Here is a 14514-nt window from a genome sequence, read left to right as displayed (position 1 = left end):
CCTGGCTTTCCTGCCCTGGCCGGTTGGCGACTCAGGCTTTCCTGATGCCAGTCTCCCGTGACCTCGGCAGCTTGGCCCCGGATCCCGCCGGCCTTTTCCAAAACCAAAGCCAAAAGGACCCGATTTGGGAGCCGGGGCTGCTGCCACCTCTCCAGGGCAGGCTCTGACGCCGCCGATGCCAGATAAAGCGCAGCGACGTGCGTGGTCCCAGCTCTGCATCTAGATGAAAGAGCTCCAACCCCATCATCTCTGGATGAGACCTACATGTTGGAGATGCTCAGCCTTAAAGATCTTGCCCTAAAGCATCTCACCTAAGACGTTAGAAGGCTGGGAAGCCAACCCTGGCTTTTCATGCCCCTCCTCTGCTTTCAGGGCAGGTCCTGCCCTGCCTTCCCCATCTCCATAACCAGCGTGGTGGCCTGAATACCACATTCCTCCTGGTTTTATGGCACGTAACCAGTAATCCATAGAATAAATGCAAACTATGAGGAGCCACATCCATCTGGGAGGGGATGGAGGTCAATTTGGGCTGTGGAGGCTCTCACAAGCGGAGCCTGCAGACCATTGCAGCAAAATCCATCTCCTTGGCCGTGTGCTTCCAAAGCACTCCCCATTCCCTTCCCAGGACATGCAGCTTGGTCCTGTTCTTGCTCATCTTTGTGTTCAACATTAAAGGCTCCCTGGGTTGTTGGTCGGTGCGTGGTGGAGGTTTAGCTGCTCCTTGCATGTCCCTTTTCTCCATAAGCCCCACGCATGGTTGGTGCTGGGTCTTGCTGTCCTCCAAGCTGTGGACACATCCTTCCCATGGCCTCCTGGTTATTTCCACCACACTGGTGAGCCCAGTGCAACTGTTGGGCTGCTGAGCATCCCAGGACCCAAGATGATGATGGTAGGAGCAGAGATACGGGACAATTCCTTGTCCTAGCAGCAAGCTTGCTTGCCCAGGGCCAGGCTGTTGGGTATCCCATGACCCAAGATGATGATGATGATGGGAACAGGGACGTGCGACAGTTCCTTGTCCTAGCAGCAAGCTTGCTTGCCTGGGGCTGGTTTGCTGCAGGAAACAACGTGGATTCACCCAGCTACGCCTCGGCTTCCCCAAGCTCCCAGCCTTGTCTGTAATAACAAGTGAGTCCCTGCTTTCCATACGCTGGGACAGGCAACGCATGGCCAGACCAGGACGGGGGGGATCCAGCACGAGGAGTGAGACCCCCATGTCCTGCCCTGAGCTCAGCCCTGGCTGATGTAGCCTCTGGGCCAGGTAGGTTTGATCCAGAAGTCCTTATCAGCCACAGCCGACGGCTTTCCTCCTCCTGAGGGAGGATGTATCTGGGTCTGAAACAGCTCAGCAGACCCTGGAGATCTTCAGCAGGCACTTGCCTGCCTGTGGTCACTGCCTGAAGTCCTGCCTCACATCTTCTCGCGAGCAGGCTTGGAGGTCACTTAGCCCAGGAGCTGTCCTGGGGGTTTGGCCAACACCAGAGCGAAGCAAAGCTCCTCCAAGCCCCAGATGATGCTTGGGCATCTGGAGAAGTCCTGCATGCTGGTCCAAGGGCAGGGAAGTGTGCTGGTGCCGGGGAGGCTCGTGTGCCACATCCGTAGAGCCAGGGGAAGCAGTTTTCTTCTTGGAGTGGCCCAAGACAACCCTCTTCCAGCCGCTTGGCTGTGGCTCCATGCCAGATACTTCCCTGGCAAGTAGGGGTGGCGGGAGCGTGGCCAGCGGCGTGTGCATCTTCCCGTTAAACTGCTTAGCTGCAGGAACGATTATACATCAAATAGTTGCACGCGGGATTAAACCCTCTTAAGTGTGGCTCGGAAATCCTCCCGTAATCCGGACCCGGCTGTAGGAGGGAAGGACGGGCAGCAGGAGCAGAGGGGGTTTATCTGCTGGGAAAGCTTATTTTAACACACAAAAAAAAAAAAAGAAAAAAAAAATCACTTTATTGCAAATTGCATTGAAGAAGCCTCACTTGGGCACTGACCTTGGAGCTTTCCTCTCTGTTGCAGATGAGCCTGATCCTGCCCTCTCCGGTGCTGTCCCAGCCACAGCTCACAGGACCGAACTCGGGTAAGTTCCCAAGGGATGTCGCAGAGCGGGGAGCGCCCAGGAGCCTGTCTCCCCTTGCTAACTGTGCTCCAGTTACACAAAGCCCCAAAATATCTCTCTGGCTGTCCCTGAGGAGGGTTCTCCCACCACTGAGCACGTCAGCAGGTCCCTCCGGAGCCAGCCAGCGCAGTCCCCTCGCTGCAGAGCAGAGTTGGCTGCTCTAATTCATCTTGTTTATCTTGCTTCCCAACAAACCACCCGGCTTCTGCCAGCCCTAAATCACCCCTCGGGGTGTCCCGGTTCCCCGTGGCACTGCTGGGTCTGTCCCTGGTGCAAGGCAGAGAGAGATGTTGGGAGACGAATGCTTGAGTTGGTTGCGTTGGGTGTTCCAAAGCTGCTGAGGGGTGTCCCGAACAGCTCTGAGCACCCTGAAAAAGGCAGAATTGGGGGTGCCAGCCCAAGAGTCATGCAGAGCAATGGTCAGTGTCCCTCCTCATGGCACCGGGGACCTGCGCCTGGCTCGGAATCACTCTCCGTCTTAGCTTGTTTAGCAATGCAACCAATGCCCAGCACGTTTTAATGGGCTTATTTTAGTATCTGCTGTTGACTGATCCTTCCTGGGCCAGCGGTTTCCTTAGCGAGTTATTTTTAATAACGTTTGCAGGGTTTACGGTGCATATGGGAATCACATTTCCCTGATATCAAGCCACAGACAATGGCGAGCCCGTCCTCTAGTCCACAGTAATTTCTCTCAAGTAAAAATAGGGAAGGTTTTGGAGCTGGGAGGGTGTGGTGGGGTGGGAGGGTCGGTTCGCCCCTAAACTTGGCTTTTTCCAGGAACAAGCTGGAAATAAATAGGTTTAAAAAGGAGAGAGGGAGGCAGCGCGAGAACCGTGTGGAACTGGCAGCCCCGCTGTCTCCAACAAAGGCGCTTTGTTCTCCCGGCAACACAACTTGACCCGTGAGATAGTGTTTTGCTGGCCTTGGAGCAGCTCCTTGCACGAGTTCTCAAGTCACTGGGCTTCTCCGGGTGTCGGGCTCTGCGGTCCGGCAGATTTCTTCCCTGGGGATGGTTTAGCAGGGAGCGGGAGCTGGGATGTGGTGGCTTTGCATGCGGCTCTTGGCCGTGCATCCGTGCCACGGGTGCTGCGTACAGGGAGAAGCCGGGCAAGAAGCTGGCTGTGGAGGACAGAAGCTGGGTCGCATCCTTAGGGCAGGGATGGGGATACGGAGGAGTCTTGTCTTGCTCTGCAGCTCGATAGATGCTCCAATTCTGCCTTGCCGCAGAGCTGGCATCTGCCAAACCCCCGTGAATCTGGTACTAGGGACATTGGGGCTCCTGGGGCTCCTGGGCCTCAGTTCAGAAGCCTAAACGTGGGGATCTAGTGCTGTCTGAGGCCATACACTTCCCCACTGAGCCTCCCGCCGTCCCAGCAGAAGGGCTTGAGGCTCTTCTAGATCCTGTCTCATAACTGTTGGTCCCATGTTCGAGGCATCTTGGAGAACGTCAAGTGCCTCTGCTGCACCCTCATGGCCCTCGCCCTGTCCCTTCTTCCCTGAAAAAGCCTCCAAGCCCAGGGGAGGACTTTCAAAACCACCCGCCCGGGACTGCCCATGGGTGTGCTCAGCCCTTCTCTAACACCCAACACATCTTCAGTCCCGTGGTGGTACCCACAGCACCCATCTGGATGGTCTGGGGCCACTCTGTCACACTGTAGAGCTCACTCCATGGTGGCTTATGTTCTCCAGCTGCTTGATGGGCTCTTACCAGCTTTGCATTCCTTGCTGAGGGTTTGGAAGAGGATGAGGAGGAACCACCTTGATCCACTGTGGCTTGGGGTCTCTGCACAGGGAAGAAGGACTTCCCACTCCTGCTGTGGAGAGGGATCACCCAGGGGCTTCCATTTAATCATGGAGACAAACCATCCTTTGGTCCTAGAGACCTTTGGTATGGTCCATGTTGACACTTAAATCTATTTTTATGCAACTTTGAAGAGCTCATTGGCCTGTTCTTTGGCCTGATAGCGATAAGTGTCATCACTAAGAGCAAATATCCCTATTGAGCTGGGTAAAAAGGAGGCCGTAAGGTGTCCAAGCATCTGGAGAAGTTTGGAGGGGAAAGGGAAGGACAAGCAGAGAGTGGGGTGGAGCAAGGGGAGGATGACTTCTGGCCCAAGGCAAGAATCAGTGGTGGGAACCCAACGCTCCTGCTGTACCTGGCGTGAACGTGGCAGAGCCACCATAGGGAGCAGATGCAGCCATCGCTGAAACGAGCTTGGAGCGAGCGCAGAAGAAGATGCAGAAGTTACTCTAGCTACACATGGCCAAGGGAGGGTGGGAAGGGACGAGCTTGGTTTTGTCCCAAGTCTTTAACATTTGGGACGATATGGGAGTCACCATGAAATCCCCAGGCTGCGTCATTGCCGTGACACCACGCAGGCTCGTTCTGGCTCCAGGACAACACTTTTGTAAATGGAAACGTTTGTATATCCCGTTAACCGGTTTAACTCTCAAAACTTATTTGCAGCTCCGCGAATGAAGAGCATTTGGAGTTCAAGAAGGCTTTGCACAGAACGGATGCCAGGAGCTCCCTAGACCTGCGAAACATGACCGTGTCCGGCAGCGTGACCTGGGACGCCTCCGTCCTGGAGACGAGAGCGGGTGATGGGAGAGAAGCAAGCACTTTAGAGAGACTCTCTGGCTTGAAGGACTCTAAGGACGTGCGGTGCGTAAAGGAGTCGGCGTTCGCCGTGGAGCCCCAGGTTGTAAATACTGTGCAGGTGGATCCTGAGCAACTGGAGAGCGACTCCGAGGACCTGGATGGTGGCAAGGCGGCGGCAGAGATGCCCAGCCCTTGTGCTGGGGCGTTGGTTAGTGGCGGGGAAGAGAAATATCTCAAAAATGAACCAAAGCAACTTGAAGGCCTCAGCAAAGAGCACTTAGATAAAAGCAAGAGGGGAATCCAAAGGGTTGACTGGATTTCTAGACCCAACAAAAGCCCAAGTCCTCACTACAAAGACATAAGCAAGCCGACAGATGTAGCAACCAACTTGCCCTTTCGGGGACAGGCCGTGCGTGAAGTGCCTCCTCCGCTGACTCCGACGGTGTTCAGAAAAACGCTAAACCCTGTCCTCGGCAAGTCCAAGTCCCTGGAGAGCTCCTCATCCCACAGGAAGGGGCTGGTGGTCGACTCAGACTTGGGCGAGATCAACCCACTCAACACGGCCAAGTGGACGATACAGAAGCCGGGTCTTCAGCTCAGTGCGGACCTTGCTGTCGGCAAACAGTCCTGGACAGTAAATGCCGAAGACTCAGTGGAGCGGATCCCGTTGATGTCTCTGGAGCCTGCTCCTTGCAGCTCCTACGATATCGAGATGAGGCCCTATGTGTGCAGCGTCTTGTTGGAGGAGCAGGGGAAAGAGGAGCTGGGTCCGGAGGAGGACCCTACGGTATACACCTGCATCGAGTGCAGCATTTACTTCAAGAAGAAGGAACATTTGATGGATCACATGCTTCAGCATAATCGTGGACCAGGGAGGGACCAAGACAGAGATGCTTTGGGAGGGCAGTGTCAGTTCTGCTGCAACGAGTGCGGATGGGCCTTTGGAGACCCCACGTCTTTGGAGCAGCACAAACGGCTTCACCAAGAGTCTAGGGAAAAAATTATCGAGGAGATCCAGAAGTTGAATGAGTTTCCAGACGAAGGTCGGGAAGCCCGGCTGCAGTGCCCCAAGTGCGTCTTTGGCACAAATTCCTCCAAGATCTTTGTCCAGCACGCCAAGATGCACGTCAAGGAGAGGAAGGACCAAGGGGCAAAGAACATGAATCTCTTTGGAAGCACGGGCAGTGCAGAAATACGGGATAGCCCCGTGCACGGCATCTACAAACAATTCAAACCAAATGAACACACATCCCTGCAGATGCAGGTACCACCTCACGGCAGCGGCAAAGGGCTCAGCACCTGCATGCTCTGCAGCTTCCCGGCCCCCAACGAGAACATCCTCAAGGAGCACATGAAATACGCCCATTCCCACCTCTCCTGGGACACGGAGGTGTATGAGGATGATCCCAATCAACCGGGAACTAGCAGAGATGCCTACAGCCCGGCCAGGCAGGGCCGGTTTGCAGAGACAGATTATTTTGGCAAAGCGGACCGGCTTTTCCCTCCACCTCACCGAGAAAGCACATCGCATTACGAAGCAGTTCACGGTTTTGCCCTAACTCACCCAAGACTCGATAAAAGCAATGGGGCTAGTAAAAAGGACTACCAGACATCAGGGTTTCATGCCAGGAAAGCAGCTCCGTATGCTGCCCCACATAAAAACCTGGCGCTCTCTGGTTTTCCCTCCGCTAAAGCTTATTCCCAGTTTGCTTTGCAGCAGCTGAAAAAAAAAGCAGCAGCTCAGCACCTTGAAGGAGAAGGTGACGGTCTCAGGAGCCACCCGGTGGGGCTGGAAGAGCTTAGGCATAAGTGGATGTTGGCCAGTGATGCTGGGAGCATGGAAGAGGAGATCTCCGTAAGCACAGAAACAGATTTGAGCGAGAACAGAGGCATCAAACCCGTCACCATCCCTCAAGCTGCCTTGGACCTCAAGAGGACATTCAGAGACACCTTGAAAGCCACGGACTCTTCGATAGCTTCGGAGGAGCAGCAGCAGCAGTTGCGGAAGATGGTCCCCATCGTCCTCCTGGAGGAAGTGAACCCGCACCCCAAGGCGACGAAGCGGCCCCGGGGGAAGCCGTTCAAGAAGAAAACAACTCTCCCTTCCCGGGAGTTCATGACGGAAGAGCCCCTTCCCTTGGATATGCTCCTACTGGATTCTCCTCTGGAGGGTCCTCTGGAGCTCGATGACCTCTTGGACTCCGACTCGCCCATGCTGAAGAACGAGGAGAGGAAATGTCCCTACTGCCCAGACAGGTTTCACAACGGGATCGGGCTGGCAAACCATGTGAGGGGCCACCTCAACAGGGTGGGGGTGAGCTACAACGTCCGTCATTTCATCTCAGCGGAAGAAGTGAAAGCTATTGAGCAAAAATTTTCCTTCCAAAAGAAGAAGAAAAAAGGTAGTATGTATTCAATTCACTGTGCTTTCTATTTTTTTGTTTTAATCGGTGGGGTTTTCTCCTCCCACCGAGAACTGGGTACGTATGGTACTGTGGTCAACCTGAACCGTGGCGGCCACCGCACAGCCGGTGGCACGCGGTTGTCTCGGGTGCAATAAACCCCCACACCCGGAGGCCTGATCCAGGGTTTTTAGCGGCGGCGCTGACTGTCTGTCCTTCTTTCCGCAGTTGCAAACTTCGACCCGAGTACTTTCAGCCTGATGCGATGCGAATTCTGCGGGGCCGGTTTTGACACGCGTGCGGGTCTCTCCAGCCACGCCAGAGCCCACCTGAGAGACTTTGGTATTACCAACTGGGAACTCACCATCTCGCCCATTAACATCCTCAAGGAGCTGTTGGCCAACTCATCAGAGCATCCGATGCTGCAAGCGGCGATGGGAGCAGAGCCCTCGTCCCCGAGCCGAGAGAGGGAAGCTCACGGCTTCGTGCCTCGCAAGAGCATGACCCCCATGTCCGAGTGCAGCATTCCACGGTCTCCTCTGTCCCCATTCCCCCCGTCCTGGGGAGACGAGCCCTACAGAGACGGTAAGTGTCCCCAAACATCCTATGCAAGCCAGAAACCCTTTTGATAGCCCCAAACCATCGCGCCCTGCTGAACGGAGCCTTGCTGGAGGGCGGGTGTTTACAGGGAAGGGTTTAATCGGCGTAACATGGTGTTGATTTATCCGTCTCCCTTGTTGACACTGTGTCCTGTGAAATCTGATGCTGGTTTAGGGCAAGCTGATGGATACGCGGCCGATGAAAGAGCTGGGCAGTGCGGTCTCTTGAGGGGTGGATGGAGGGGTCGCTTCCCACGGGGGAGCTGTGCTTTGCATGTTTGGGCTTTGTCGTTTGAAAAGCGTCACGTTTAGGAAGAAGGTTTCCACTGGGGAAACCCCTAAAGCTTCACAAATCACGGGACAGAGCGTGGCTGGAGGGAGGGAGGAGAGGGTGGTCGCTGGCACCGGTCCAGCCTGGCCGTGCTCGGCCACGCAGAAGGCAGGATGCGACCTCTGGTCTGGGGGTCTGCGTTCACCCCTCGGCTGCTTATTTTCCCTAGGTGCCATGTTACTGTGGGAGGAGTGTAAAGGGTCCTTCCCAAACGGAATTGGGTCCGAGCTGGTCCCTCTCCATCAGTGGAGCTCCAAATTATTCACATGGGATCATCGGTTCCAGAGCAGAGCCCATCCCCAACAGCTTCCAGGTTTCCTCTGCAAGCCTCCAAAAAACTGAGTTTGCACCAAAACACTTTGCAGCATACTCTCCTTCCAAAGCCTAAAAACTTGCTCGTGCATTAGGAAAAACAATCACTTACTGACACGTGGTGCTTCCGGCAGCGTCTTGAAGTCCTTGAAGGAGCTTCTCCTTAGGTTCTGCTCGGCCTAAGCCTATGTTAGATACACCCCGGCAGCGAGAAGCTATCTGTCTTTAATTGAAATATCGAAGAGCCTGTAATCCCGGCTCTCCAGGCTGCTCCGCATGCCTGGCTGCTCTTTGGAATGAGTCTTGAGCGTAACGAAAGCAAATTAAAATACAACAAACCCAAACTCTTCTTTCTTGGCATGGCAAACCTTGGATGATGAATAGCTGCCAGCCTGGGGTGGTGGCTGATGCCAACAAGAGGCGTTTTGGAGGGCTCAGCTGGGTTTCTGCTGCCAGGGGCTGGATGCTCCTGCTGACTGTGACTATATTGCTCGGCAATTTTTATGTCTCTCGGCGCCCAAAATTCACGAGCACAAGCCGTTCTAGATAGCACCACTGTTCTAAAAACTAGGGCTTGGGTATTTTGTAGTTGCAAAGGGTGGAAAGTATCTCGGTTACCCTTGGGTAACAACCCCTCATCAGAGAAGAGGTTAACGCAGTTCTTAACGTGGCAGATCTAATATCGAATGTCCCCAATGTGAAGTTTTAGGGGGAAAAAAAAAAAGGGGGTATGTCTTGAAATATGATCTTGCTTATTGGTTCAGGCGATGTCACTCAAGTTTTTTTCAGCATGTGATGTTGGCCCAGGGCTGGGAACATCTTCTGCTCCTTGCTGTGCCCATCTCCAGTTGCCTTGACGTGCCAGTGGGTGTTTGGTGGGAGAAATTGGGTGGAGAATTGTCCTTTTAGGTAAAAATAGTTGAATTGGAGCTTAATTCTGGTCTGCTTCAGCGTTGTATTTAAACCCAGATAAGGTTGAGAATGGACACGTGGGATGAGCAGAGGGCGAGCGTAACCTGCCTGAGAGCAAGAGCTCAAACACCCCTGTAAGCCACGCTCCTGGATTTAAACTCACGTGCTCCTTATTTCCTTAAGAGTCATGTCTTTGGGGGACAATGCCAAGAAAATGGGTAAATCTGGAAAGCTTAAAAATCTCTGGCCCAGCAACCTGTTGTGTAACCAAAGCGCGCAGAGCAGATCACGTGGAGATAGCGATCGGTGGACGGTTTTTGTATTTAAACCAAGCCTGAAGTCTCTTAGTTGCACTCCCAAGCTTGCAGAGACCACTTGCTGTGAGCCGAAACCCTCCTTGTTTTGCTTCCAGCCCGAAAATGTGCTTTCAGGGCGCTCTGGCTTCGTGCTGAAAGTATCTGTCGCAACCGATTTAAGAACGAAGTGGCGCCCGTTGCGTTGCAATATTTATTTAACTCTTGCTCTGGGTACGACTGCGGGAAAGCAGCTGAGCAAACAGTGAACTGGGTTTGGAGATGGGGGATGCCGAATCTGTAGCCGGAAGGATTTTAGCTGGGTTTTTTTAAGCCACTTGTCCCCGTGTCTTTTCAAATCACTCATGAGACGTGTGAGAGCTCGAGTGAGCTGCGTCTTGCGGGGGTCTTTGCGGCCGTGCTAAAAGCTCGACCGCTGCTCCCAGGCTGGAGCGAGGAGCTGCCTTGAGGGCACCTGCTTAGTGTTGACATCCTCTGCTAGCATTTTATCTAATTCTGTAATTTATAGAGGGTTTTAAGCAACATTAATGAGATACAGGCTGTTAGCAAGTTACAATGGCAGGAGGATCTTGTGCAAAGTCAGTGGTGGCACTGCACCAGGCCCGGCGGTGGCTCCGTGTCGCGGTGGCGGCAGCCCCGTGCCGTGGGAGCAGCGCTGCTGCTCGCGCCCCGGGACGATGTCACAGCTCAGCATCTGCAGGCAGCTCTCCGTGAACCGCTTCCTGCTTCCTTCCTCTTCACTTCCAGACGCATGAACTGCCAGAAGGTCTCTGCCAGCGTTGCAAGATGCCTCTCGAGCTGATAAGAGCTAAGAATGTCGGTAGACCCTTAACCGAAACCCTCCGTCGCAGGGGTGGACAAATGAGCGCTCAGGCAGGGAGAAACCCCCTTTTTGGGGAGCATTTCATGAACCGTTTTCTGTGCCAGCTGTGGTTCGTGGTTTCTAACGAGGCTGCGGTGGGAAACGAGGGCGGAGGATTTGGCTCTGTGTGCCGGGAGATTGATTCGATGAGTATGGTGGTGCTCTCTGTTCTTGGGTTTGTAACCAAATCTCCAGCCACGGGCAGACCCTCTCATCGCCTCTGTCCTCGTGGGCTTCACAGTCTCCCTTCCCGGAGCTGCTCGCAGTGGGACGCGAAGGAGCAGCAAAGAGCGGCGTTGGGAAAGGGCTCAGTTTAATACCCGCTCGCTCTGCCGATGAGCGGAGCGGGAGAGCTGGGTCGGCTCTTGCTGCTCTTGTATCCTTGGCTGCTTGTTCAAAAACAAAACAAAAAAACCACCTCTTTAAGCAAAACTAAAAGTCAAAGGGAGGAAGTAGGTGTTTGGGTCTGCAGCGAGAACTTGAACTTGGCTACGCTGGTTGTTTAGATGGGAGCGTCTGTGGCAAAAACAGGATGTTTTGAGATACCGGGAGATCTCGGAGGTTACCTGTTCCCTCTTGCTGCTTCCAAGCAAGCCCATGGCACCTAAACCAACCTGAACCTGGCTGCTCCAGGCTCTGACGGAGACTCCACCACTACCTCGGCATCCACACTGCCGCCACCAGCCCTCGCCCTTGGAAAGCCGATGGGGTCTTTGGTATTTTTAATATCTAAATGCATTACTGTTCGTTTTACGCACAATAAGCAAAGACAAGAGTTTATGCTCTCCTGCAGACCCAGATCTTTCAGCCTCCCCTTTTCAGACCTGATTTCAGACCCTCGATAGTTCGTGATTCCCTCCCCGATACGGCTGAGCCCTCCCTGAAGTGCTGCGCTCAACGTCGGACTCGTTCCGGCCGCAGTTCTGCGGAGAGCAGGAGGGTTATCTCGACTCCTGCCCACCCCAGGACAGGCTGTGACGTAGCGGTGCGTTGCAACATTCACTCTGGTTTGGTTTCAAGCAGCTTAAAAAGCTGAAACCTTTTTTTTCCCCACCCTTTTCTGCAAGACTGCTCGCTCCCAAGCTGTCCCCAGCCGTCCTCGTGGGGTTGGTGGCTTCTCCAGGCAGGTCCCTGCACTCAGTGGTGGCTTTCCCCGTATGTTGTGATGGGCGAAGGTGGGTCCTGCTGCTGCAACCGCCTCCTTAAAGCCCGGCTTGGCTCCTTAGCGAGGCTGTTTGTGTATCTGCTGGCTCCGAACCTATTGGCAGCCGGCTCGGAGAACACGTGGTGCTTCTTGGCAGGCGTTGGGAAGTGTTAGGCAATTGCATCCTCTCCAAAACGGCTCGCAGCTCTGCTTCCTCGTAGCCTGCCTCACCTTGCTCTGTCCCCCAGACTGCTTTTGCAGGCTTGGCACCATCATCCTCTGTTCTTCTCCCCTTTTTTTCCAGATTTAACTCCCCACAATCTCCTTTACTGTCCAAACCGTGAGGTCTTCTGCTAGACCTAGATTTCTCCTCTTGTTCTGCTCCCGTGTAGCGATAGCGATGTTTCACCACGTCCGGGAAGAGGAGCAAACGTGCATTTGCTGGCTGACTTTCCACCCCACGCAGAGCCAGAGAAGGCAGGGTCTGTCCTTCCTTCTGGAGCGTATCCGACATAGCGTGGGTTTTTAGGAGGAGGAGAGCGCCAGTCGAATGGTACAGGCTCAGGGAGTGATTCCCCCACTGCTTTGTCTGCTGCTTGCTCGTATTGAGCCCCCAGATGAGGACTCAAAAGTGGGGCTTGCCCCCACCATGCCCAAGATCCTGCCTTGGCTGAAGAGTGTCTTCCTCCTCTCTAGAGTTTTCAGAAACATTCTTAGGATCTCCTGGGTTGGAAGGGACCCACGAGGATCACCCAGCCCAAATCCTGACTCCACGTAGGGCAACCTCAAAGTTAAACCCTATATCTAAGGGCATTCTCCAAAACGATTCTGGAACAGCAACAGGCTTGGGGGTCACGGCCACATCCCTGGGGAGCTTGTTCCAGCTCCTGACCACCCTCTCCGTGAGGAACTCTTTCCTAATGGCCAATCTGAACTTCCCCTGATGCAGCTTTATAAGCCGTTCCCTCACGTCCTACCGCCAGACACCCAAGAAAAGAGATCAGCACCTCCACCCTGCTCCCCATCGTGAAGACAGCCATGAGGCCACCCCTCAGTCTCCTCTTCTCCGGGCTGACCCACCCTGGTCTCCTCAGCGGCTCCTCACAAGCCCTCTGCTCCTTTCACCACCTCTGTTGCCCTCCTTTGTACGCGTTCAAGTATTTCGATATCCTTCTTAGATTGTGGAGCCCCAAAGTGCCCGCAGGACTCGAGGTGAGGCCACACCGAGACGCGAGACCATCATGTCTTTCAGCTGGTTTGCTGTACTGTGCCTAGTGCACCCCAGGATATGGGTGACCTTTTTGGCCATGAGGGCATGTGGTTGGCTCCTGTTGAACTTCCCATCAACCAAAAACCCCAGATCCCTTTCTGCAGGGCTTCACTCCAAGACACAGGAGAACAGGGAGCTCCCTCCAGGGGACAAGAAGTGCAAAAGGGATGGGGTTTCAGTTTCAAGAGCTCCAAAATTGATTTTAGGGGTGTCCTGGGGGAAACCCTGGTGTGGTCTGCTCAGAGATACGAGTGGGCAGAGACCCCATAGCTGCTTCGATTCCTCTCCCACCTCTTTTCATCCAGGGTGTGCAAGCCAACATGACCAGGGCCCGGAGGAGCCCATGACTTTGTGGTGCTTGGGATGGGGACAACCACAACCTAAGCCTCAGCAAGAGGCTGTGGACAGGCTGGAGGAGATCAGAAGGGGAAAACTCTTCCACCAGCATAACTAGGGCTGGAAGAGGATGTTTATTGTAGATTTTATGGGGCTTTTTGGAGCCTCACTTCTTCCTTGACGCTTTGACTTGAGAGCAAAGACCTCGGCGCAGCTCAGCAGCGGCTCTGCTTTCCATCCTGACCTTTGCTTCCTCTGGTTAATTGTGGTTGTGCTCCGTGAAGGAATCGAGACGCTTTGTGGACATGGCCTTTTGTCCTCCTTTCTGTCGAGGAGCACGCTCGTGCGTCCCGTGGTGGCTGCGTTAATCACAGATGAACGGAGATTAGCAAAACCTTCTGGAGGCCTGTACCTGACCCCAGCTGCCAGCAAGGCCAACTTCAAAGCCGGGTCAGGTTGCTCAGGGCCGTGTCCCGTTGAGTTTGGGGAGGGTTGGAGGTACCACCAGCCTCTCTCCCGGGCTAACGTGCCCTGAGGACCCTCCTCGTGTTACAGTTCTCGGGTCACGCTCCCCTTTTGTGTCGGCCTTTCTGATTTTCCTCCCTGCGTGCTCATTCTGCGCTCACCCGCAGCCTGACCTACTTTCCACTGTCTTTGATTCCTTTCTTGAGTTCCAGGTTATTGAAAAGCTCACGTTGGCCTCCTGCTTCCCTTCCTTCCCCTGCATGGGGATAGCATGGGCCGTTGCCCTTGATATTGTCTTTTCTCCTGGTCTCTGAAGATTTCTGATAGTAGGCAGTGCCACAGGGAGGCCAGACGTCAGTTTTTAGCCTGAATTTGAGCTCCGTTTTCACTGCTGCTGATCTATGGCCACAGGAGATGGTGTGAAATCTCACAGCCAGGTCTTCCAGCGCAGGAATTGTGGAGTGAGGATCCCTGGGGACTGCGCTCGAAGGCAGATGGTCATAATAATCTATTTCGGTCTTGGCAACCAAGGATAGAAATTGTCTCTTTCGCTTTTCTGGTGTTTTTGAGAGACCCTGGTTTGTAACTGCTGGAGAAGGGGATGTTGCAGGGGAGGAGCCCTGAGCTGGGATGACCCAGGGATACCCACGGGTACTGCAACCACGTCTGGTTCAAAACCAGCCTCGTGGCCACCTCCGCATCCCAGCAGGGTATCAGTGGAGAAAGGAACAGCATCTATTTCTTGTATTTCTCTTCTCCCTGTTAAATTTCAGTGAGCTCCTGCACCTGCTGCAGCGATTCCTCCTGACCTCTTAGGCCTGATGTTGGTTTTTCTCCGGCCCCTTTAACCCAAGGAAA

General features: G+C 54.2%; 1 protein-coding gene across 1 annotated transcript; it reads left to right on the top strand.

Annotated features, from left to right (window-relative positions):
* Positions 1 to 2007: 2007 nt before the first annotated feature.
* LOC104618405 (protein Wiz-like) lies at positions 2008 to 7696 on the top strand (the record flags this gene model as incomplete). The annotated part of the gene is made up of 3 exons (XM_010283988.1): positions 2008 to 2068; positions 4575 to 7111; positions 7340 to 7696. Coding segments are annotated over 3 exons (2955 nt in total), but the record flags the coding sequence as incomplete, so codon positions are not given.
* Positions 7697 to 14514: the final 6818 nt, after the last annotated feature.

The sequence above is a fragment of the Phaethon lepturus genome, unplaced genomic scaffold (assembly GCF_000687285.1).
Source record: "Phaethon lepturus isolate BGI_N335 unplaced genomic scaffold, ASM68728v1 scaffold19790, whole genome shotgun sequence".
Taxonomy (NCBI): Eukaryota; Metazoa; Chordata; class Aves; order Phaethontiformes; family Phaethontidae; genus Phaethon; species Phaethon lepturus.
Note: the sequence above shows the minus strand (reverse complement) of the source record. Positions and strands in the feature narration are given on the sequence as shown.